The 23,363-nt window shown below is 38.9% G+C and overlaps 1 protein-coding gene across 5 annotated transcripts in view; it reads left to right on the forward strand.

The window, feature by feature from the left end:
* Positions 1 to 23,363, forward strand: part of GAPVD1 (GTPase activating protein and VPS9 domains 1) — a 69,803-nt gene that overhangs the window by 11,697 nt on the left and 34,743 nt on the right. For 3 of the 5 annotated variants that reach the window (XM_010844060.1, XM_010844062.1, XM_010844064.1), the window contains exons 2-9: positions 12,966 to 13,183; positions 14,437 to 15,280; positions 17,010 to 17,096; positions 18,043 to 18,177; positions 18,328 to 18,517; positions 21,012 to 21,172; positions 21,632 to 21,761; positions 22,993 to 23,118. In XM_010844060.1, coding sequence (XP_010842362.1) covers positions 12,999 to 13,183; positions 14,437 to 15,280; positions 17,010 to 17,096; positions 18,043 to 18,177; positions 18,328 to 18,517; positions 21,012 to 21,172; positions 21,632 to 21,761; positions 22,993 to 23,118 — 1,858 coding nt within the window. In that variant the 5' untranslated portion in view covers positions 12,966 to 12,998. The remainder of the gene's footprint in view (positions 1 to 12,965; positions 13,184 to 14,436; positions 15,281 to 17,009; positions 17,097 to 18,042; positions 18,178 to 18,327; positions 18,518 to 21,011; positions 21,173 to 21,631; positions 21,762 to 22,992; positions 23,119 to 23,363) is intronic. The other 2 variants (XM_010844063.1, XM_010844065.1) reach the window with 1 other exon arrangement.

The following is a 23,363-nucleotide window of genomic DNA, read 5'->3' on the forward strand; positions in this document are numbered from 1 at the left end:
TAGTTACTGATTTGACCTTGGGCAGAATATTTAATTTCTTCATCAGTAAAAGGTGGGTACGAATACCTTTCAGGAATGTTACACAGATGAAATGCAAATTTCCATATAAAGTACCTAGTTAGTCCCTAGCAATGACAATCCTCCTGGCAATCTTGATTCCAGTTTGTGTTTCTTCCAGTCCAGCGTTTCTCATGATGTACTCTGCATAGAAGTTAAATAAGCAGGGTGATAATATACAGCCTTGACGTACTCCTTTTCCTATTTGGAACCAGTCTGTTGTTCCATGTCCAGTTCAAACTGTTGCTTCCTGACCTGCATACAGATTTCTCAAGAGGCAGATCAGGTGGTCTGGTATTCCCATCTCTTTCACAATTTTCCACAGTTTCTTGTGATCCACACAGTCAAAGGCTTTGGCATAGTCAATAAAGCAGAAATAGATGTTTTTCTGGAACTCTCTTGCCTTTTCCATGATCCGGAGGATATTGGCAATTTGATCTCTGGTTCCTCTGCCTTTTTAAAACCAGTTTGAACATCAGAAAGTTCACGGTTCATGTATTGCTGAGCCTGGCTTGGAGAATTTTGAGCATTACTTTACTAGCGTGTGAGATGAGTGCAACTGTGTGGTAGTTTAAGCATTCTTTGGCATTGCCTTTCTTTGGGATTGGAATGAAAACTGACCTTTTCTAGTCCTGTGGCCACTACTGAGTTTTCCAAATTTGCTGGCATATTGAGTGCAGCACTTTCACAGCATCATCTTTCAGGATTTGAAAGAGCTCAACTGGAATTCCATCACCTCCACTAGCTTTGTTCGTAGTGATGCTTTCTAAGGCCCACTTGACCTCACATTCCAGAAACACAAGCTGGAATCAAGATTGCTGGGAGAAATATCAATAACCTCAGATATGCAGCTGACACCACCCTTATGGCAGAAAGTGAAGAGGAACTAAAAAGCCTCTTGATGAAAGTGAAAGTGGAGAGTGAAAAAGTTGGCTTAAAGCTCCACATTCAGAAAACAAAGATCATGGCATCTGGTCCCATCACTTCATGGGAAATAGATGGGGAAACAGTGGAAACAGTGTCAGACTTTATTTTTGGGGGCTCCAAAATCACTGCAGATGGTGACTGCAGCCATGAAATTAAAAGACGCTTACTCCTTGGAAGGAAAGTTATGACCAACCTAGATAGCGTATTCAAAAGTGGAGACATTACTTTGCCAACAAAGGTCCGTCTAGTCAAGGCTATGGTCTTTCCCATGGTCATGAATGGATGTGAGAATTGGACTGTGAAGAAGGCTGAGTGCCGAAGAATTGATGCTTTTGAACTGTGGTGTTGGAGAAGACTCTTGAGAGTCCCTTGGACTGCAAGGAGATCCAACCAGTCCATTCTGAAGGAAATCAGCCCTGGGATTTCTTTGGAGGGAATGATACTAAAGCTGAAACTCCAGTACTTTGGCCACCTCATGGGAAGAGTTGACTCCTTGGGAAAGACTTTGATGCTGGGAGGGATTGGGGGCAGGAGGAGAAGGGGACGATAGAGGATGAGATGGCTGGATGGCATCACTGACTTGATGGACGTGAGTCTGAGTGAACTCCAGGAGTTGGTGATGGACAGGGAGGCCTGGCGTGCTGCGATTCATGGGGTCTCGAAGAGTCAGACACGACTGAGCGACTGAACTGAACTGAATGACAATCCTGAAAGGCCCAGTGGTTATTATTGTTTTTGTTTCCTAGGCACACGTACACTTTACTACCACCAGCCAAAACTCTCCTCTTCAAGCTCAACCACTACTACTTATAATGGCTTTTTAAAAATTTTGCTATTAAGTGGAAATTAATATGAAAACTGACTTTTCCTAAAAAATTCTGGCTGATTTGCCTTGCTTCTTTTGACTAGGAATTAGTGCAAAATGTTAATACACCTGTGGAACTTTTGCGTTAGGAGGTTTCTGTGTTTTGTTTCCGATCACAGTGAACTGAAAGAAAAAATATTCTTAGAATGATAGTTTAAACAGTGCAGTATGTTACCAGATGTTAGTGGGTTCTGTGACATCAGTTGATGATAAATTACAGTGTTCATGTGCAGTTCTCAAATTCGTATACTTTTTCTTACTGAGAGAAGTTGCCAAATTGTATGCTTAGATTTAGAATTATGTTATTTATACAACAAAAAATTAAAAGACTTTACTTTTTAGAACAGTTTAATTTACAGAAAAACCTAGATGATGGTACAAGGAGTTGCCATACACCCAGTATCAAGTTCCTGTTGATATGGCACATTTGCTATAATTAGTGAACCGTATTGATAATTATTATTAATTAAAGTTCATACTTTATTCAGATTTCTTTAGTCTTTACCTGATGTCCTTTTTCTGTTCCAGGATCTCATTCAGGATATGTTACATTTAGTTGTTATTATCTCTGTAATTTTTGATTGGATCATTTTAATTAACCAAATTATTTGTTTGCAAAACATGCTTTATTCTCAAAATTCAAAGCCATACCTATGTGTGGCATATTATGTTACTAAAAATGCTCTTTGCTTGAAGCTAGTTCACCTTTAATAAGCCTTTATTAGTATAGGTTTCATCATGTTAGCAAGTAGTCTGTCTTACTTTTTAACTAAAAAGGTAAGAATATTTTTTCTTTCAGTTCACTGTGATCGGAAACAAAACACAGAAACCTCCTAACGCAAAATGTTTGATATTTCACACTTACTTTCATGGAAAGGTTCATTTTGGTCGCCTCTGTCATGTGAAGGACATGGAGTATGTCTCATTGTGTCCTAGCGAAATGATAAAAATTACTCTGCCTCTTTTTTGTGGAGGAACTAAGATCCCACAAGCTGTGCCACGTGGCCTGTGGGATTTTACCTCATTGACCAGGGATTGGACCGAGGCCCTTGGCTGTGAAAGTAGAGAGTCCTAACCACTGGACCACCAGGAAATTCCCTGCCCTACCTCTTAATTGATAAGAATAGTGATGTCCTACATCATAGATTATTTATACTTCACAATCTTCTCATGTGAACTATACTATTGAGCATATGAAGTAGGTAAGAGGTAAGAGCATTATCCCAGTTTTGAAGATGGGGAAGCAGAAACTTAGCTGAAATCACTAGCTACAGATCACGGTGCCAGTAGAAGGCAGAGCCCAGTCTTAAATCCCTCAGATTTTCTTACTGTAGTTGTTTGTTTGTTTTTTTTTTTAATATCCTTTCTGTTGTCTTGTATGAAATAATTTCTATAAAAAATGATAAAGTAGTGAGTGTTTTTGTGTTACTGACTTATAGAGTTGATCTTGAGTTTATTAAATTCCTGAAGCCTGGCGTGCTACAGTCCATGGGATCTCAAAGAGCCGAGCAACTGAACAACAAGAGAGAGATGATTAGATAAACTCTCGCTGTTACTTATAAGTTTAAAACTCTTAGCTGCATATCATTAACTTGGGATGCTTCTGATTAGAAATTTTCATCAGTGAAATAATCAGACATGATTCTCATTCCATAAAACATTTGAAATGATTTCCCCCTACTTTTGAGTCCTTGAGTCACGGGAGTTCAGGCATAGTTGCTGACATGTGTGATACGCGTTTCCTCCGTGGAACTTTGAATGCATTTTCTAATCCACGCATTTCACTTTATCTGGTTGTGCTTCCTTCCCCATGCTCTGTGTTAGAGTAGGTATGCGTGCTTATCAGGAGTTGACAGGCTTTTTAGGCCAGATAGTGAACGTTTTAGGCTTTGTGGCATATGGACTCTGGTGACTCTGGCAACTATTCAGCTCTGCTGTTGTAGCCTGAGAACAGCCAATGATAATATATAAACAAATGTGCATGGCTGTGTTCTGGTAAAACTTTATTTGTACAAGTAGGCAACTGGTTGAATTTGACCCACAGGCTGTAGTTTGGCAGCCTCTCCTCTACACAATTGTAGGAACGATACAAAAGCCCAGTGTGCTTCATTCTTCCAACTAAAATCTCCCTCTGGGCTCTCAGTGATAAGTCTTCCTAACATGAGTTGAAAAGGTTAAAATCTGACTTAACACGCACAGGTATGCTGCTGCTGCTGCTACTAAGTGGCTTCAGTCGTGTCCGACTCTGTGTGACCCCATAGACGGCAGCCCACCAGGCTCCCCCGTCCCTGGGATTCTCCAGGCAAGAACACGGGAGTGGGTTGCCATTTCCTTCTCCAATGTAAGAAAGTGAAGAGTGAGAGTGAAGTTGCTCAGTCGTGTCCAACTCTTCACGACCCCATGGACTGCAGCCTACCAGGCCCTCCATCCATGGGATTTCCAGGCAAGAGTATTGAAGTGGGGTGCCATTGCCTTCTCTGATGCATAGGTATAATTGACTTTATTTTTGTAGAAAATGTGGGTAAGTGGAACTGAGGTTAATATAGATTTTCAAAGTTCAGTTACTGACCCCTCCAAAAAGAGATTATCTAACTTTGAAAATGCTTGCAGCTTTCAGGGGGAAAAAACCAGTTTGTTACTGTGAGATATACCTAAAGTTAATTTAAAAAGTCTTTGATTTTTACTTAAGTTCTTTTTCTCAGAGCGACTTGTGATAATGCCGTTAGCAAACCTGTATGAGAACTTCTGTGTTCGGCTGTGGTATTGGGGGCTGGGCATACATAGGTCTAAGAGAGAATTCTCATCCTTTGAGGGGACCCTTCATTCTTGCTGGAAGGAAAATAGACATTAAAGATGAAAACAAAAAATAACAGTTCCAATGTAATGGTATGAATAAGCACTGCTTTAGGAGTTCAAAGTTGGAATTTATCAGTGGGGCAAACTGTATGGTTGGGAAGGAAGATTTCATTGAGCTAGGCCTTGAAAATGTAAAGGAGCAAATAGGATGAAGGTGAGTTGAAAATAAAAATGAAGAGGCATACGAGGGTTTGTATAGACAAATAATACTCTAAAAGTAAGGAATAAATGTTAATTTTGAGCGTGTAGTATTTTTAATGTTTTCATTAAATAAGTACAGTGTGCTTATTGTAGTTAACATGTATTGATGCTTTTCATAGTATTTACCTCTCCTCTTTTCCTGTCCATCAGAGACTACATGCTTGTTCTTCCTATGTTATTTCTACCTCTGCTTACGAGGTTTCTAACATGAATATGTTACTGAAATGCCTCTTTTTCATTCATATATTCATTAGCAGATGTGTACTGATGTGCATGATGTGATGGATTCTAGTCAGTGTGAACAGAACTGGAAACAAATTGGGCATAAATCCCTCCTCTTAGGGAGTGTATATTTTCTTGGGGAGATGGTGAATACATAAGATAGATAAGTGAAATGTATAGTAACCAGTGCTAACAAGTCAATCCTGAGATCGGTCCTGAATATTCATTGGGAGGACTGATGCTGAAGCTGAAGCTCCAGTACTTTGGCCACCTGATGCGAAGAACTGTCTCATTGGAAAAGACCCTGATGCTGGAAAAGATTGAAGGCAGGAGGGGTAGGGGACAGCAGAGGTTGAGATGATTGGATGGCATCACCAATTCAAGAGACGTGAGTTTGAGCAAGCTCCAGGAGTTGGTGATGATCAGGGAAGTCTGGTGTGCTCCAGTCCATGGGGTTTGCAAAGCGTTGGACACGACTGAGTGACTGAACTGAACAAGAAAAATGAAATCAGGGAGACATAAAATGAGCATGTGACTGAGTGAGGGTTGGAATTTAGGTAGAGTGGACGAGAAAGACTTCACTGAAGATGACTCTAAGACCCAAAGGAAGTAAGAGCCCCGGGTGGGAAGCAGGTGCAAAGATACTGGAGTGGAAGTATGCCCGGCAGGTTTGAGAATCGGGCTGAAACAGAATGAATGTGGGGGTTGACAGGAGAGTGATCTAATGTCCTTCTTTGTGTGTCTTGATGAAATTATTAATAGTGTCTGCTTTCATTCCCAGTAGTGTCCCAGTTCGGACGGTAAGTTCTGTGGTCTGGTAATAGGAGGTGAAGTCAGAGAGCCAAAGGGGAATAGAGGTAGACCACGGAGAGCCAAGAAAAGAAGCTTTTGGCGGATTTTAAGTACAATGATGTTATTTGACTTAGGCTTTCACAGGCTTTCACTTAGGCTCACTGTGTTGAGAATAGGCCGAGAGCAAAGACCGAAGCAGGGAGCCTGTGGAAAATCGCTTCCGATGCTTCGGTTTTCTCAGTGAAGTAGGAGGCAAGGGGCTGAGAATAAGGAGAGGGGAAGAAGTTGGAGATCTGAGGAGAGAGGATGGTATGGATTCATTGCCTGGGGGATTGGGGAGTGGTGGAGGGACTTGGGGGAGTACCAGTGCGTGTGCCATGCGTCAGTGAGGGCCCGTGTAGGGTTTGTGATCGTGAGTTTGAAGTGATGCTAGCATGGTTGTGTATGTCGGTTTTCTCATTCACAGGTATAAAGTAGGAGTTGGGAGAGCATTAGATTCAACTGGAATTGAGGGTTAGTCAAGTGAGGGCAAATTACGGGCTTCCCAGGCAGCGCTAGTGATAAAGAACCTGCCTGCCAGTGCAGGGAGATGTACTAGATGCAGGTTCGATCCCTGGGTCGGGAAGATCCCCTGGAAGAGCACAATCCACTCCAGTATTTTTGCCTGGAGAATCCCATGGACAGAGGAGCCTGGCAGGCTACAGTCCATAGGGTCACAAAGAGTCGGACACGACTAAAGAACTTAGCATGCGTGCACGGAGCAAGTTGAGAGTGCATTCGGCAAGTGATCATAATGATTGACTATGGGGTTTATGCTAGTTGGGTAAGGAGGGAAGCAGGGACAGAAGGAGGCTGAAGGTTAGTTATAAGAAAAAAAATATATATATACATATATAAAATAGGCTTAATGGCTTGAAATTCTTGGTGGGGTCAAATGATCATTGGAGTTTGAGTGTTGTAGGGGAAGGAGAGAGACTGTAGTACATGATAGCAGTAAGGGTGGGTAATAGTAGGTCATATAGTCTGATGAACTTGAAAGAAAATGCTTAGCAAGTTTACCTAGTGTTCTGGATTTATTTAAAATATGTTCACAGAAATGTCTTTGAAGACATTTTGGGCTATCGAAGGGTTTAGAAGGTGAGTTCTTGTTCAGATATTTGAAGCATTACCTTCATGTGATTTTTTTATTTTTAAATATTTATTTATTTGGCCATGCTGGGTCTCAGTTGCGGACATGTGTTAATTTTTTTAAGTGAGGGTTTGCTTGAAGGTTTTGGTTTCTAAATTGCATAGATTCGTTCACATTTTGCTATGTCGTTGGAAACATTTTATGCGTCCTATCTTGAACAGAATTTCAGTTCTAATTGGACTGTGAGCTCCTTGAGATTAGGGGGCCTGGCTAGGTTCCAACAATAGTTGATAAGATATTTTGTTAAGTTGTATTAAGGCAGCAAGAAAGGTACAGTTTGAGAATTGCCAAAATATTTTCCTCTATCATTTTATTATGAAAAACTTCTAACATAAAGAAACTGTTGAAGAGTAGTACATTGATCACCGTATACCCACCAACCAGATTCATTCAACAGTGTTTATATTTTGCAGTGTTTTACAAATCTTTTAATTTTTTTTTGACCATGTACAAGTGAGTTCCAGATATCCTGACACTTCACTTCTACATACCTGAGCGTGCATCTCTGAAAAATACAGTGTTCTCCTGTGTAACCACAGGATTTTTCTGAGCCATTCTTGTAGAGATCAGGGAAATAGTAAAATGTACCGGCTGTGTCACCTCTCACCCACTTGGCCTGATGCAAGTTACTTAACGTCCCCGAGCCTTAATTCGCTTTGCTGCAAAGTTCCTATCTCAGAGGGATGTTGTGAGGATGAAGTGTGTAAAGTTCTTAGAGCCACACCAGGCACAATTTTCAGTTTATAAAGTGGTTTTCTGACATAATACTCAATTCTGGTGTATACCGCCACAGCCAGCCCTTGTCACCGGAGTTGGAAACACCTGCCTCGCCATCTCCACGTACAAGTGTCAGCAGGCAGGGATTTTCTGCCTCCAGTGTCTGTCACATCTGTCCGATTCTTTCCACTGCCACTGCAGTATTTCTTGCCTATCAAGTTTGTAGTGTTTCTTCATCTAGTTCCATCCCTATCTCCTCTTTCTCCTTACTGCTAGAGTTTATGTTCTCAAATATAAATTTAATTATGTTAATCCATTTAAACTCTTTCCCCATCTCCTACAGTCCAGTTTCTTTCTCTTTTCTTTTCTTTTTTTTTACAGTCCAATTTCTTAACACTGGGTTCTGTGTGCAGTCTGTCTGTAGCCTTATCTCATTATACATTGAGTCCTCTGCCTCCAGCCTCACTCTTAACACACACAAACACACATGTCCCCAAACTGTAGGAAGTCATGTGTAGTTCTCTGAATATCACACACCTCTATGCTTTTGCTTGATTGGCTCTGTGTATCTGGAAGTCAGTTCAGTTCAGTTCAGTCACTCAGTCGTGTCCGACTCTTTGCGACCCCATGAATCACAGCACGCCAGGCCTCCCTGTCCATCACCAACTCCCGGAGTTCACTCAGACTCACGTCCATCGATTCAGTGATGCCATCAGACATCTCATGCTGTCATCCCCTTCTCCTCCTGCCCCCAATCCCTCCCAGCATCAGAGTCTTTTCCAGTGAGTCATCTCTTCACATGAGGTGGCTAAAGTTACTGGAGTTTCAGCTTTAGCATCATTCCTTCCAAAGAAATCCCAGGGCTGATCTCCTTCAGAATGAACTGGTTGGATCTCCTTGCAGTCCAAGGGACTCTCAAGAGTCTTCTCCAACACTACAGTTCAAAAGCATCAATTCTTCGGCACTCAGCCTTCACAGTCCAACTCTCACATCCATACATGACCACAGGAAAAACCATAGCCTTGATTAGACAGACCTTTGTTGGCAAAGTAATGTCTCTGCTTTTGAATATGCTATCTAGTTTGGTCATAACTTTCCTTCCAAGGAGTAAGCGTCTTTTAATTTCACGGCTGCAGTCACCATCTACAGTGATTTTGGAGCCCCAAAAAATAAAGTCTGAGACTGTTTCCACTGTTTCCCCATCTATTTCCCATGAAGTGATGGGACCACATGCCATGATCTTCTTTTTCTGAATGTGGAGCTTTAAGCCAGCTTTTACACTCTCCACTTTCACCTTCATCAGGAGGCTTTTGAGTTCCTCTTCACTTTTAGCCACAAGGGTGGTGTCATCTGCATATCTGAGGTTATTGATATTTCTCCTGGCAATCTTGATTCCAGCTTGTGCTTCTTCCAGCCCAGCGTTTCTCATGATGTACTCTGCATAGAAGTTAAATAAGCAGGGTGACAGTATACAGCCTTGAAGTACTCCTTTTCCTATTTGGAACCAGTCTGTTGTTCCATGTCCATTTGAACTGTTGCTTCCTGACCTTCATACAGATTTCTCAAGAGGCAGATCAGGTGGTCTGGTATTCCCATCTCTTTCACAATTTTCCACAGTTTCTTGTGATCCACACAGTCAAAGGCTTTGGCATAGTCAATAAAGCAGAAATAGATGTTTTTCTGGAACTCTCTTGCTTTTTTCATGATCCAGCGGATGTTGGCAATTTGATCTCTGGTTCCTCTGCCTTTTCTAAAACCAGCTTGAACATCAGGAAATTCACAGTTCACGTATTGCTGAAGCCTGCCTTGGAGAATTTTGAACATTACTTTACTAGCGTGTGAGGTGAGTGCAATTGTGGGGTAGTTTGAGCATTCTTTGGCATTGCCTTTCTTTGGGATTGGAATGAAAACTGACCTTTTCCAGTCCTGTGGCCGCTGCTGAGTTTTCCAAATTTGCTGGCATATTGAGTGCAGCACTTTCACAGCATCATCTTTCAGGATTTGAAAGAGCTCAACTGGAATTCCATCACCTCTACTAGCTTTGTTTGTAGTGATGCTTTCTAAGGCCCACTTAACTTCACATTCCAGAATCTCTGGCCCTAGGTGAGTGATCACACCATCGTGGTTTTCTGGGTTGTGAAGATTTTTTTTGTACAGTTCTTCTGTGTATTCCTGCCACCTCTTCTTAATATCTTCTGCTTCTGTTAGGTCCATACCATTTCTGTCCTTTATCGAGCCCATCCTTGCATGAAATGTTCCCTTGGTATCTCTAATTTTCTTGAAGAGAGCTCTAGTCTTTCCCATTCTGTTGTTTTCCTCTATATCTTTGCATTGATCGCTGAGGAAATCCTCTTTTTGTCTGGCAAATTCTTATCCCACCCCTGCCTCCCCGCCCAAGTACTTGTCTTTGAAGACCAGACTCGGGTACCTAACTTCTCCGTCACTCCTTCTCTTTTGTCCCTGCTCTACATTGTACAGCCTTCAGCATATTATCCATATTTTGGGGCAGCCACTAACTTGCATGTCTAATAGAATGGGGGTTCTATTAAATTAGAAAGTCCTTGAGGACTAGGTTTTATCTTTTTTTTTTTTGTATCCCTTGTACCTAATGTGTTGCTCATGCCAGGCACAAAATAAATATAGGTATTGTGTCCACGTTTTAGGAGAAAAAAGCCTGAAGTTTAGAGAATATGCATTATGTACCCAAGGTAACAGAACTATTAATGAAACATAGATATCTTTAAGAGCCCATTTCAGTTTTATTTTCATTAACTATAATACTTCTCATAATTACAACCATTTGTTCAGTGATTCTGTTCTTAGTCTGTGGATTTAGAGCCCCCTAGAGGATGTTAGAATTCCCTCATACTACAACTACTACTTCTAAGTCGCTTCAGTCGTGTCCGACTCTGTGCGACCCCATAGACGGCAGCCCACCAGGCTCCCCATCCCTGGGTTTCTCCAGGCAAGAACACTGGAGTGGGTTGCCATTTCCTTCTCCAATGCATGAAAGTGAAAAGTGAAAGTGAAGTTGCTCAGTCGTGTCCGACCCTCAGTGACCCCATGGACTGAAGCCCACCAGGCTCCTCCATCCATGGGATTTTCCAGGCAAGAGAACTGGAGTGGGGTGCCATTGCCTTCTCCAGAATTCCCTCATGGAAGATTACAAAGTCATGTGTGTTTTCTTTAGACTGAGTTAATAAGATTATATATGTTTGGCACCAGTTTTTTTGAATGTACATGGATGTTTTTGTGACTTAATAACGAATCATCTTGGTGAAGTAGACATATTTAAAATCTTTGAGAGGAAAGCAGTCTGAGGGACTTAATACAGGAGACTTGAATTAGTTTGCCGCTGCTGCTGCTAAGTCACTTCAGTCGTGTCTGACTCTGTGCGACCCCATAGACGGCAGCCCACCAGGCTCCCCCGTCCCTGGGATTCTCCAGGCAAGAACACTGGAGTGGGTTGCCATTTCCTTCTCCAATGCATGAAAGTGAAAAGTGAAAGTGAAGTCGCTCAGTCGTGTCCGACCCTCAGTGACCCCATGGACTGCAGCCCACCAGGCTCCTCCGTCCATGGGATTTTCCAGACAAGAGCAGTGGAGTGGGGTGCCGTTTCCTTCTCCGAAATAGTTTGCTAGGTAATTGATAAAGTACAAGAAAGTGTTTTTTTGAAAGCAGTTAAATTCAGGTTAGATGATAATACCAGAAACTTCCCTAGAAATCAGTAGTTCATTAAAATAAAGGTTAAAAATTTCTGAAATCAAACTTATTTTAAAAATTGTTGAATCTGTTTCATTTTTTAAATTTAAAAGTGTCTTTAAATATATTTCCATTGACTCTCATAATGTTTAATTCTTGGTATTTTTTTAAGTCAGCACAAAAATACTTATTTCATATATATAAACATATTTTCATTGGGTCTGTAAACATATTGAGAGTTCTGTGGGCTACATTCCTCTTTCCAAAGCTGAATTCACTGCAAATTATAGTTTATCAATTCCAAATAAATCCATTATGAATTTGTTTGGTTGGGACATTTTTAAAAAGATTTTTAATATATTTCTTTTCTTTAAATTTGTTTTTATTTGGAGGGGGACAGCTGTCTCCACAACTTTATTGAAGTATAATTGACATAGCATTGTGTAAGTTTAAGTTATATAATAACGATTTGGTACACATATATTGTAAAAGTTTGCCACAGTGAAGTTAGTTAATACATCCTTCACCTCATGTAATTACCATTTTCTTGTTATTATGATGAGATCATTTAAAGCTTTACTCTCATAGCAGCTTTTAAGTATACAATCTTAATGTTTAATTCTTTAAAAAATTTTTTATTCGGGTATAGATTCAACATTGATTTAAATGTAAATTCAACATATTCAAGTGTAAATTCCGCATTGATGTACAGTGTTGTGAAGTAACTCAGATATAAGTATTCTTTTCCATTACGGTGTATCGCAGGGCATTGAATATCGTTCCCTGTGCTATACAGTGGGACCTTGTTTATTCATCCTGTATGTAACAGTTTGCATCTGCTGATCCCGAACTCCCAGTCCTTCTCTTCCCCACCACTAATGTTTAATTCTTAATGAGGAGCATTTTTCTAACTTAATGACTGCTGTCTGGACACAACGTTGTATTCTGCTATCTGGGCCACAAACGCTTCTATTGCTGATATCAAACATTTGTGGTCTGGCAGGCATTCTAACTTCAAGGGTATAGCTTAAATAATAATGCTCTAAAATATGTGTGCTATTTTTATCAGTTTGTTTAGCTACTAGATGAACAAGAATTGTGTGATTTCATTCATTCCTGTGGCAAATACTTCTTTACCTCCTGGCGTGAGCCAAGCCCTCTCCTTAGCCCCGAAATTACAGCTGTAAGTTGACAAAGCAGACAAGCCTTGGTCTTGGCAGTCCTTGCCTTTCAGTGGGGAAGCCCCACTCTAAGCATCTTGAACATGCATGTAATATATGGTGAGTAGGGGCAAATGCTTAATAAAAGGTCAGAAGAGGGAGTAAGAAGTGATTTTCTCTGTTTCAGAATGAGTTGTTTTAGAAGAGCTTTCTCAATAGACATTTGAGCAGAGAGACCCGAAAATAAAAATAATTTTTTTTTCTTTTTTACTCTTAGTGATCAGCCTTTGTACCTTCTCCACATTTGAAGATGGTGAAGCTAGATATTCATACTCTGGCCCATCACCTCAAGCAGGAACGCTTATACGTGAACTCTGAGAAACAGCTCATTCAGAGGCTTAATGCAGATGTACTTAAGACAGCCGAAAAGTTGTATCGTACAGCATGGATTGCTAAGCAGCAGAGAATTAATTTGGATCGGCTTATCATCACCAGGTAAAGAAAAGGTTTTGAGTTCAGAAATTTTATAAACCGATATAATTCTGCTTATGGCAGTTACATAACTGCTAACTGCAAATAAACAAATATATTTCTAACAAAGTGCATCGTTTAAGATAACTTAAATCAGCATCCCAATGGTGAGTCTTTGCTTATTTTGTTTATTAATTAATGTATTGACCTAAGCACTGTTGTAGAGAATTACAACTTCAGCATTAATATTTTATACCACAGCGTTTAATTTTGTACATTGGCATTATATAACATTTTATTTGTATAGAGAGTAAGTTATCTTGTTTCCTACTTTTCTCCTAATATTATTTAAAATATACATTTTCATGTTTTGCTATTGTGTATCTACTTTGCAGTTTTAGAAACCTCATTTTTCACTGTGTTAATACTTCATTATTCTATTGTTCCAAGAAGCAATTTTTTTTTTTTGGCTGCACCACAGGGCATGTGGGATCTTAGTTCCCCAACCAGGGATTGCACTCATGCCCCCTGCAGTGGAAGTGTGGATTCTTAACCACTGGACCACCAGGGAAGTCCCTCAAGAAGCGGTTTTTAAGTTTAGAAATACTGACGCTGTGGTATACTGTCTAGAAAAGAAGACAGACATAAAAGAGTACATACTCTATGATTCCATAAATATGAAATTCAAAAAAATGCAGGACTAATATTCACTCCTAAAGGAAATCAACCCTGAATATTCATTGGAAGGACTGATTCTGAAGCTGAAGCTCCAATACGGATGCAAAGAGCTGACTCATTGGAAAAGACCCTGGTGCTGGGAAAGATAGAAGGCAGGAGGAGAAGGGGACGACAGAAGATGAGACGGTTGGATGGCATCACTAACTCAGTGGACATGAGTTTGAGCAAACTCTGGGAGATGGTGAAGGACAGGGAAGCCTGACATGCCGTAGTCCATGGGGGTCGCAAAGAGTTGGACATGACTGAGCGACTGAACAACAACAACAATCTTCAATGATAGAAATCAGAATAACGGTTATTTCTCAATATTTTTCATGGAACCTGATTTAATATGAGAAATCTGTTCTCCTTTGTACTTTTTGGTTTTGACTTTCTTTACATATTCAGGTGCTGGTGGTCTAAAAGATTTTAGCAATTCCTAGTGATCTCATTGGTGAGACTGTAACCAACTCACGTTTCCATGCTTCAGTATAGTATATGTGTTATATTATTATTGTTGTTAATTTTATTATTTTGCTTGTTTGCTCTTTTTTTTTTAGTGCTGAAGCTTCCCCTGCTGAATGTTGCCAACATGCTAAGATTTTGGAAGACACACAGTTTGTTGATGGGTATAAGCAACTGGGATTTCAGGAGACTGCTTATGGAGAATTCTTGAGTCGACTAAGGGAAAATCCTCGTCTTATTGCCTCCTCCTTGGTTGCTGGAGAGAAACTTAATCAGGAGAACACACAGAGTGTCATTTACACAGTTTTTACCTCTCTCTATGGCAACTGCATTATGCAAGAAGATGAAAGCTACCTCCTTCAGGTGTTGAGATACTTGATTGAATTTGAACTTAAAGAAAGTGACAACCCCAGAAGACTTTTGAGGAGAGGAACCTGTGCCTTCAGCATCTTATTTAAACTTTTTTCTGAAGGACTGTTTTCTGCCAAACTTTTCCTCACAGCTACTTTACATGAGCCGATCATGCAACTGCTTGTTGAAGACGAAGATCACCTGGAGACAGACCCAAACAAGCTGATTGAGAGGTTCTCCCCAGCTCAACAGGAAAAACTCTTTGGAGAGAAAGGCTCAGACAGGTTTAGGCAGAAGGTTCAAGAGATGGTGGATTCCAATGAGGCCAAACTTGTGGCCTTGGTGAACAAATTTATTGGTTATCTCAAACAGAACACTTACTGCTTCCCACATAGTCTGAGGTGGATTGTGTCACAGATGTACAAAACTCTCTCCTGTGTAGACAGACTGGAAGTTGGGGAGGTCAGGGCCATGTGCACTGACCTCCTGTTGGCCTGCTTCATTTGTCCTGCAGTCGTCAATCCAGAACAGTATGGAATAATCTCCGACGCTCCCATTAATGAGGTGGCGAGATTTAACCTGATGCAGGTATGTTTTTCCTGGGCATTCAGTGTGAAACCAGTTGATTGGGCGTTGGGGTGGGAACGGAAAGTATGATGACATTGTTCGTATATTCTTAACATTCTTTTCCCCAAAGTGTCCCAAATATTTGCTTCTTAAGTTTTGTGTTCATTTTTAAATGGAGTCCTCACACACTTTAAATACTTAGATGATTCCATTTTCTAGAACAAGACCACCATCCCGTTCCCATGATTTCACAATTCAGAATGATTAAAAACTGAGGTGGTCTTTTGTACTTCCTTTGGTAGCAAAACCTATCCTGAACTAACAAGAGGCTGTTTATAGTCCATTTCGTGTTAATGAGTATTTGTGTTTTGCTGCGGGAATGTTAATGTATCTGATTATAGGATGCCACCCTAAATACTGGGCATGTTACGTATGTATGTTACCAGCCTTTCTAAAATCTCCAGATTTTGAAATCTGAAACTCTTCTGGACCTAAACGTTTTCAAAAGAAGATTTTTGGATCTATGTTAGCACTTTTTTCCCCCCTAATCATCTAAACTACTGAAATCATGTTTTTATTTCTTAAGGGATTCTTTTAATTATGTGTTATTCCCAAAAATACTGTGAAGAAGATAGAGTTTATTTGGAATACCATATATCTTATCTTTGGATGATTATTTTTTTAATGATAAGCTTTTTTTTCATGATTAGTTCTGTCATTTTGGGGTGTTTAGAAATTACATAGACATCCCTAAAATAAAATTAGAATTTCTTTGTCATCTCTGAAACACTAAATTTATTCTTACGATAACATCATTATAGTTTTGTTTTTGTCATTCCAGTAGAGATAGAATCACATGCTTTCAAAATGAGTAAAAAGAGGGATTGTCCCAGATTTGAAGATGATGCTATATGATAACTTTCAGCAAAATATCTTTAGAGAGTAGATTAACAGTTCACTTTTTGCAGTAAGGATCCGGCTCTGAGAGTTAATATTTACTTTCAAAACAGCTTATGTTCTGTAGGAATTATTTGCTTTCAAGTCTAGAAAAAATGTTTTACCTTGAGTACTTTATGAACTATAGAAAAAAGTACTTAATAATAACTTGAGATAGTTTGTCAGCTTTTACAAATTAAGTTTTTAAAGATACGGTAAGTACAGCAGCAGAAACAAAGGTCATGTACCTTCATTTCCTATTGTCGATATAATACGCATTAAAGACAAAGCAAAATTTTCTACTTATTCATTATAGCTCAGTATAAACATAATAAAATACAGTGGGCTTCCCTGGCGGCTCAGTGGTAAAGAATCTGCCTGCCAGTGTAGGAGACACGGGTTTGATCCCTGGTCTGGGAAGATCCCACTTGCTGGGAAGCAGCTGGATGCCTGCACCTCAACTACTGAGCCCTTGCACTCTAGAGCCTGTGCTCTGCCTCCAGAGAAGCCACCGCACTGCAACTCAAGAGAAGCCTCGGCTCATTGCAACTAGAGAAAAAGCCTGTGCAGCAATGAAGACGCAGTCTAGCCAAAAATAAATAAATAAATAAAAATGTAAAAAACAGAAGTCCTTAAAATATAGTAAAAGCTGACAGAGTCAAGATGCATATTTTATTGGGGATCCCATTTTGTATGCTTGGTTAGGTGATGTGAATATTCTTATGAAACAGATTTTTAGAGTAGAATGGAGATGCTTTCACAGTGGGGACTGTCTCTCCAGCCTGCGTCTTCCCACCTCTGTTCTGGGTTGCAGGTTGGCCGCCTTTTGCAGCAATTAGCAATGACTGGCTCTGAAGAGGGAGATCCCCGGACAAAGAGCAGCCTTGGAAAATTTGACAAAGTAAGAGTGGATCCTATGTCATGTGAAGGACTCTGTATGGAAAGTTCTGCTAAAATATTAGTGAACCTAACTGTTCTCTTTATTAAATCTTATCTCTCAGTGATGTATAAATTAAATATTCTTTTTAATTATGCTTGGTTTGGCTGTAGAGGATACAATGTTGGATCAGTAGCATTTAAAGGAAGATGTCATCAAAGATTACTAATGCTCACTTGCTGAAATGTTGAGGCGATGCCATTGTAATGAGAGCCAAACAGCTGTTAAGATTATTTTTTAAAGTTCGATTTTTAAAAATTGTTACAAAATTAAGTCTATGAATATATGAATCAGCAATGATTGATCATTTTAAATGGATTTCATAAGTTAACGTGGCATTGTTCAGTTGATTTAACTAAATAAAAATTTATCATATTTTTAGTAGGCTGTACATTCAACCTAGATTAAAATTCAAAGGTTATGTAGTGAAGTTTCCCTTCCACCTCTGATCTCTAACCTTCATTTCCTCTTCTAAAGGTTCTTTATATTACCAATCTTCTGTGCGTCCTTCAGGAAGTCTATGTGTATATTCCTAATATATTTTTAGGAATATCTTTTCCTAATTACAAGTGGTAGGACTGTGTGTACTGTGTGCCTCATGTTTATTTCACATACCAGACTATCTTGTTGATTATATCAATTTATAGAGTTTAATTTTTTTCAAATATTGGGTTTAATATAATTTTCAAGAAGAAAAGCTTTCTACGTGCTTCTTTGTCTTAATCAGAAATTTTGTTCCCTTACTTTATTGTTTTAAATTTATTTATTTTAATTGGAGGCTAATTACAGTGTTGTGTTGGTTTTGCCATACATTGACATGAGTCCGCCACGGGTGTACATGTGTCCCCATCTGTTCCCTTACTTTAAAGGGAGAGTGTTTCACAGTGGTTTTTTTCTCCTGTTTGAACAGAGCTGTGTTGCTGCTTTCCTTGATGTTGTAATTGGAGGCCGTGCAGTGGAGACCCCGCCAATGTCCTCCGTTAATCTCCTGGAAGGATTGAGCAGAACTGTGGTTTATATAACCTACAGTCAGCTTATTACTCTGGTAATGGCTTTATTCTGTAATAGAATTTTTTTTTCCTCAAAAGTCATTTATCTAAACGTGGGCAGACCCATGGATGAATACATTGTGTGAGAAATATACACTGTTTGAAAAATTGATCTCACAAGCTAATGTCCTTTTTACTTTTGCCAGGTGAATTTTATGAAGAGTGTGATGTCTGGAGATCAACTGAGAGAAGATAGAATGGCTCTTGACAACTTACTGGCAAATCTACCGCAGGCAAAGCCGGGAAAAAGCAGCAGTCTGGAAATGACCCCCTACAGTACTCCTCAGCTGTCTCCAGCAGCCACTCCAGCAAATAAAAAGAATCGGTTGCCTATAGGTAAAGAGAATTTCTCATATTGAGGCTTTCCTTTAAATTGAATGTTTCTTTATTAGGCTAGGCTATTGCTTAGTGATTGGGGGTATAGTTTTCAGTAATTTGGAGAAGCTCTTCTCTTCATTTTTACTGGGAGTAATTCAGGTTTTAACATTAAAAAAATATTGCACCAGATTGGTTAAAGTTCATCAGTAGGCTTTAGCTTTATCTAGACATACTTTTCATAATTGATTGGAATCATGGCCCTTACAGTATACTTATATTTCAGTGTCTTGGACAATTTTGAAAATGTGATTTGCTCTAAGTGGTCATTATTTGAATTAGGTAGACCTCTTCTTTCCATAAAGTTCTAAATAATATAATAAAATAATATTATTTTAGAAGTTTTCTATTGGTAAAGTTGAAAATATATAGTTACTATTTTTCATTATTAGTAATAGTCAATCTTTTATGACTGAGTTAAAATCTTTGCTATTTTATGAAATAAGGCAAAACTTTCATTTTATTTTGTCAAGCATATTAAGAACTGGGCTTCCCAGATGGCTTAGTGGTAAAGAATCCACCTGTAATGCAGGAGACACAGGAGACATGGATTCAATCCCTGGGTCAGGAAGATCCCCTGGAGTAGGAAATGGTAACCCACTCCAGTATCCTTGCCTGGAAAATTCCATAGACAGAGGAACCTGGTGGGCTACAGTCCACGGGGTCACAAAGAATCAGACATAACTGAGCATACACATAATTAGGAATGTGGCATCATATTCTTCAAGTCTTTGGCTTTCGTCATCCCAAAATGTCAATTTTCAGAACTAGAGAAAGAAAAAAGTAAAACTTGACATTCAGTATTATAGTCTTATTTGCGGGGTTTTTTTTTTAGCATTAAGAAACAAGTGGTGTTTGGTAAACCAGAGATTTTTTTTTCTTCCATGATTCACTCGTGTACATTAGTTCTTTCATTTCTTGTCATTCAGAAGTGTCATTATATAAAAGGAAAAGTATCATGGAAAGTAAACTTCAAATGTTTGCCCGTTGTGATTTTGTACAGTTGTGTGACCTGGTCGTTGAACTTACTTCCTATTGTAAGAGATATGTCCGTTATTCAGAGGGTCGATTTTCTTTCTGTTTAATGCCTTCGCAACCCAGGACAACAGTTAGCAGCCATCACTGCCTGGGATTCCTCAGCCACCAGTCTTACTGCTCATATTACTCTAGTAACCCCGTTTGGTGGGTAATAGGCTGTTCCTCTTCTTACACAACTTTTATTTAAGAAATAGTTTATGAAATCGTGCTCCATGTGCATGTTGCTTTTGCTTTATGTAAATTGCTACATGAACTTTGATTACTTGCATTTTTACAAATTGTAAAGTTTATTCCGTAAGATTTCATGTAGTTGTTCATAAAGCTGAATTTAAGCTTACAATTCGAGAGAAGACAGAGTCAGCGAAGAAAGGTGTGAGTGAAACCTGTTTTAGACTTGTGGAAGTTGGTGTGTACTTTGAGTTTTTGAAAGTTCGAGTGATTGATGAAGTGATCTACAGCATTGTGGAGAGAACATGATTGTTTATATTTCTGTCTTCAAGTAGGTCAGCTTTCACTCAAACTGAAGGTGAAAGGCTTTTGTTATTATTGAGTGTTTTGGCTTTGTCTGTGTTTTTTATTTTGTACAGAAAGAGTATCTATTTAGTATTCTAGTTGTATCGAATTGTAATGGCCTCTGAAAGAAAACTGAAGCTTATCACAGAGGACTGAAACTCATAGAGAATTTGTCACAAACCATCTAAATCTTTCAGTTTCCAAAGTTCTTACAAGATCTGTAGGATGGAATACTTTCTAAAGCTATTACTTATTTACTTATAGACAGAGGAAAAAGCACCACAAAATAATTAGATCCTTTGTTAGTTCAGACTGTTCCCATAAAGCAGAAAGGAAATGTGTATTCAAACAGAGAACTCTTCTGTATCTTTGAAAAGAGGTTAATACGGTTCAGAAAAAACAATGTTTTGATTCTCTTTTATTAACAGTTGCCTAATTAATGCGTGTAACTTTGTATGGCTATCAGATTTCCATACGAAATTTTCTAATGCTTGTGAGTGTAGTTACGAGTATGGGAGACCTGTGGCAGTTAAGTCATTATGTTGTAGAAGTAGTTGAAGATATCTTGAAAAGGTAAAAGAATAAAAGAATGCTTTTCTTGTCACCCCCAAGTCTTAAAGTGATGGAGGCGTGTTTCCTGTTCTGCAGGTGTAATCTGTCACTCCCTGTCAGGTGAACGTGGGTCATTGTTTCTGTGGATCAGTTTTGAAGGAGAGTTTGTGTCAGTCACTAGATGAGTACCTGGGAGGACATATATATTTTTTTCTTATTCACATTCTCACCAGTCTTTTTTTGTGCATGTGCAAGTGTTCTACATTAATAGAAAATATATTTTTCTATTAATGTGCCATTTTCTTCATTTTGTTTTTTCTGTAAATGATCATACTTGAAATTGTTTTGTTAGCAACTCGGAGCAGAAGTCGCACTAACGTGCTAATGGACTTGCATATGGACCATGAAGGATCAGCTCAAGAAACCATCCAGGAGGTGCAGCCGGAAGAGGTGTTGGTCATTTCCTTAGGAACAGGTCCCCAGCTTACTCCAGGGATGATGTCAGAAAATGAGGTATGATTGTATTGTTACACACACTTATAGCTATTAACCTTAAGAAATTTAGATTTTTTTTTTCTTGGCTATGCTGTGTAGCATGAGGGATTTTGGTTCTCCAACCTGAGATTGAACCCACTCCCGCTGCAATGGAAGCTGGGAGTCTTAACCTCTGAACCATCAGGGACAGACCGCTGACCCTGAAGCCTCAGATTCCTGCAGCCCTGAACTGCCCATTAGCAGCTGATTGCCTGTTGAGTCACTGACATCAGTGGGGTCATGGAAAGGCATAGGTTCAGTTCTTCAGTTCTTCTTGATGTACTTTCATCCCAGGGGCACTTAGACCCTGTAAATGGATTTTTAGTTAAAAAACGATTATTTAATGTTAAGAAGAAATTAAATATGCATTTGCCATGGTTTGTTTTTCTTATCAGCAATCTTTCCATTGTGATAAACTAATGGCGTTTTATTTTTCAGGTCCTCAACATGCAGCTTTCGGATGGAGGACAAGGAGACGTCCCTGTTGATGAAAACAAACTCCACGGTAAACCTGATAAAACCTTGCGCTTCTCCCTGTGCAGTGATAATCTGGAAGGAATATCTGAAGGTGAAGGGTTACTTCATTCAAGGAGTTGTGTGATTTAAGTAATATTTTGTTTTCTGTTCTTTAAAGGAGCCTTATAAATTATAATTATGCCATCTGTGCCTCTCACCGAGGAGAGTAATGAAGTTTTCCTCTAATGATCTCGAACAGTTGGCTGTAAAGATGATTTCTCTGAATAAAATTAAGATGGCAAGAGACCTTTGGTCATATAAAGTAGAGAAGATGTATGTCTTTATTGAGACTTGAGTAATACCGAGTTTTATTTCACTAGTATTAAAATATACCAAAGCTTATAGAGCTCCTTTAGAGGGATTAATGCATGTGTAAATGGAAAAAATGGACTCATAATATTTCAGGACATTGTGTATACTTTTAACCTTTTAATGAAGTGGAAAGATACAATGGAAATAGGATAGGAATTAAAAAGGAAATAAAAAGGCAAGATTGTAAAGTGAGAATATGTAATTCCATGTGCAAGGACAAGCTTTATTAATGGAAGAGTTTCAAGTTGATTAACATTTTAGTTTATTATTTATTAACAAATAAATTATTTGATTTATTGATTGATTATAAATTGATTATAAATTGATTATAAATTGATTGATTTATTTATTGATTTATTATAACAAATTGATTATTATTTAGTTTATTATTTATTAACATAAACAGTAATAACTTTTCCTTTTTCCCCCCTCACTTTTAAAAATGTAAGTAATGTACATTCATTCTAGAGAATGAAATGAAGGGAAAAAATTGAACCATCTGTAACCTTATCTTTCTATTAATAACAGTTAACATTTTGGTTTATTTACAGCAAAATTAGGCTTATGCTGTTTTGCAGCTTTTTTGGTTTAACAGTGTAACAATAACATTTCCCTTTGTAATTGAACATTCTTAAATAACATAGTTTTTAATGGCTACTTTCTTTAACTTCAAATGGGCATTTCTCATAATATATTTAAACTTTCTTCTGTGACTACACAAGTAGATTGTTTCCACTTTTTAGACATTATAAGAAGTCCTGCAACAAGCAACCTTAGATGGAGTTTGATTAGTTCCTTTGGATAAATGTCTAAAAGCAGAATTTCTGGCTAAAGGGTGTGTTTATTTTTAGGGTGTAACAGCACTAAAAGCACTTTAATCAGTCTTTTATTTTCTTATCAAGGCATGAAACAGTACATGGCAGCTCATGACTGTCTTGTAAAGTTCACTCACAGTATAAACGTCTCTCTAGGTCCTTCAAATCGTTCTAATTCAGTGTCCTCACTAGACCTGGAGGGGGAATCTGTATCAGAGCTTGGAGCAGGACCTTCTGGGAGTAATGGAGTTGAAGCTCTACAGCTGTTAGAGCATGAGCAAGGTAAAGTGAGGTTGAATTCAGTTGCTCAAGTAGCAGAGAATTTACCTGGTCACAGAATAAGCAATCTGTTTTCCTGTGAGTTGGCTGTGTTCAGTTGATTATATAATGACCATTAAACTGGCATTTATTCATAGTTCCTACATTTCTTAAAAATGTGTTTGGTTGGGAATTCCCTGGCAGCCCAGCAGTTAGGACTTGGCACTTTCACTGTGATGGCCTGCTTTAATCCCTGGTCGGGGAACTCA

The sequence above is a fragment of the Bison bison genome, unplaced genomic scaffold (genome assembly GCF_000754665.1).
Source record: "Bison bison bison isolate TAMUID 2011002044 unplaced genomic scaffold, Bison_UMD1.0 scf7180017864193, whole genome shotgun sequence".
Taxonomy (NCBI): Eukaryota; Metazoa; Chordata; class Mammalia; order Artiodactyla; family Bovidae; genus Bison; species Bison bison.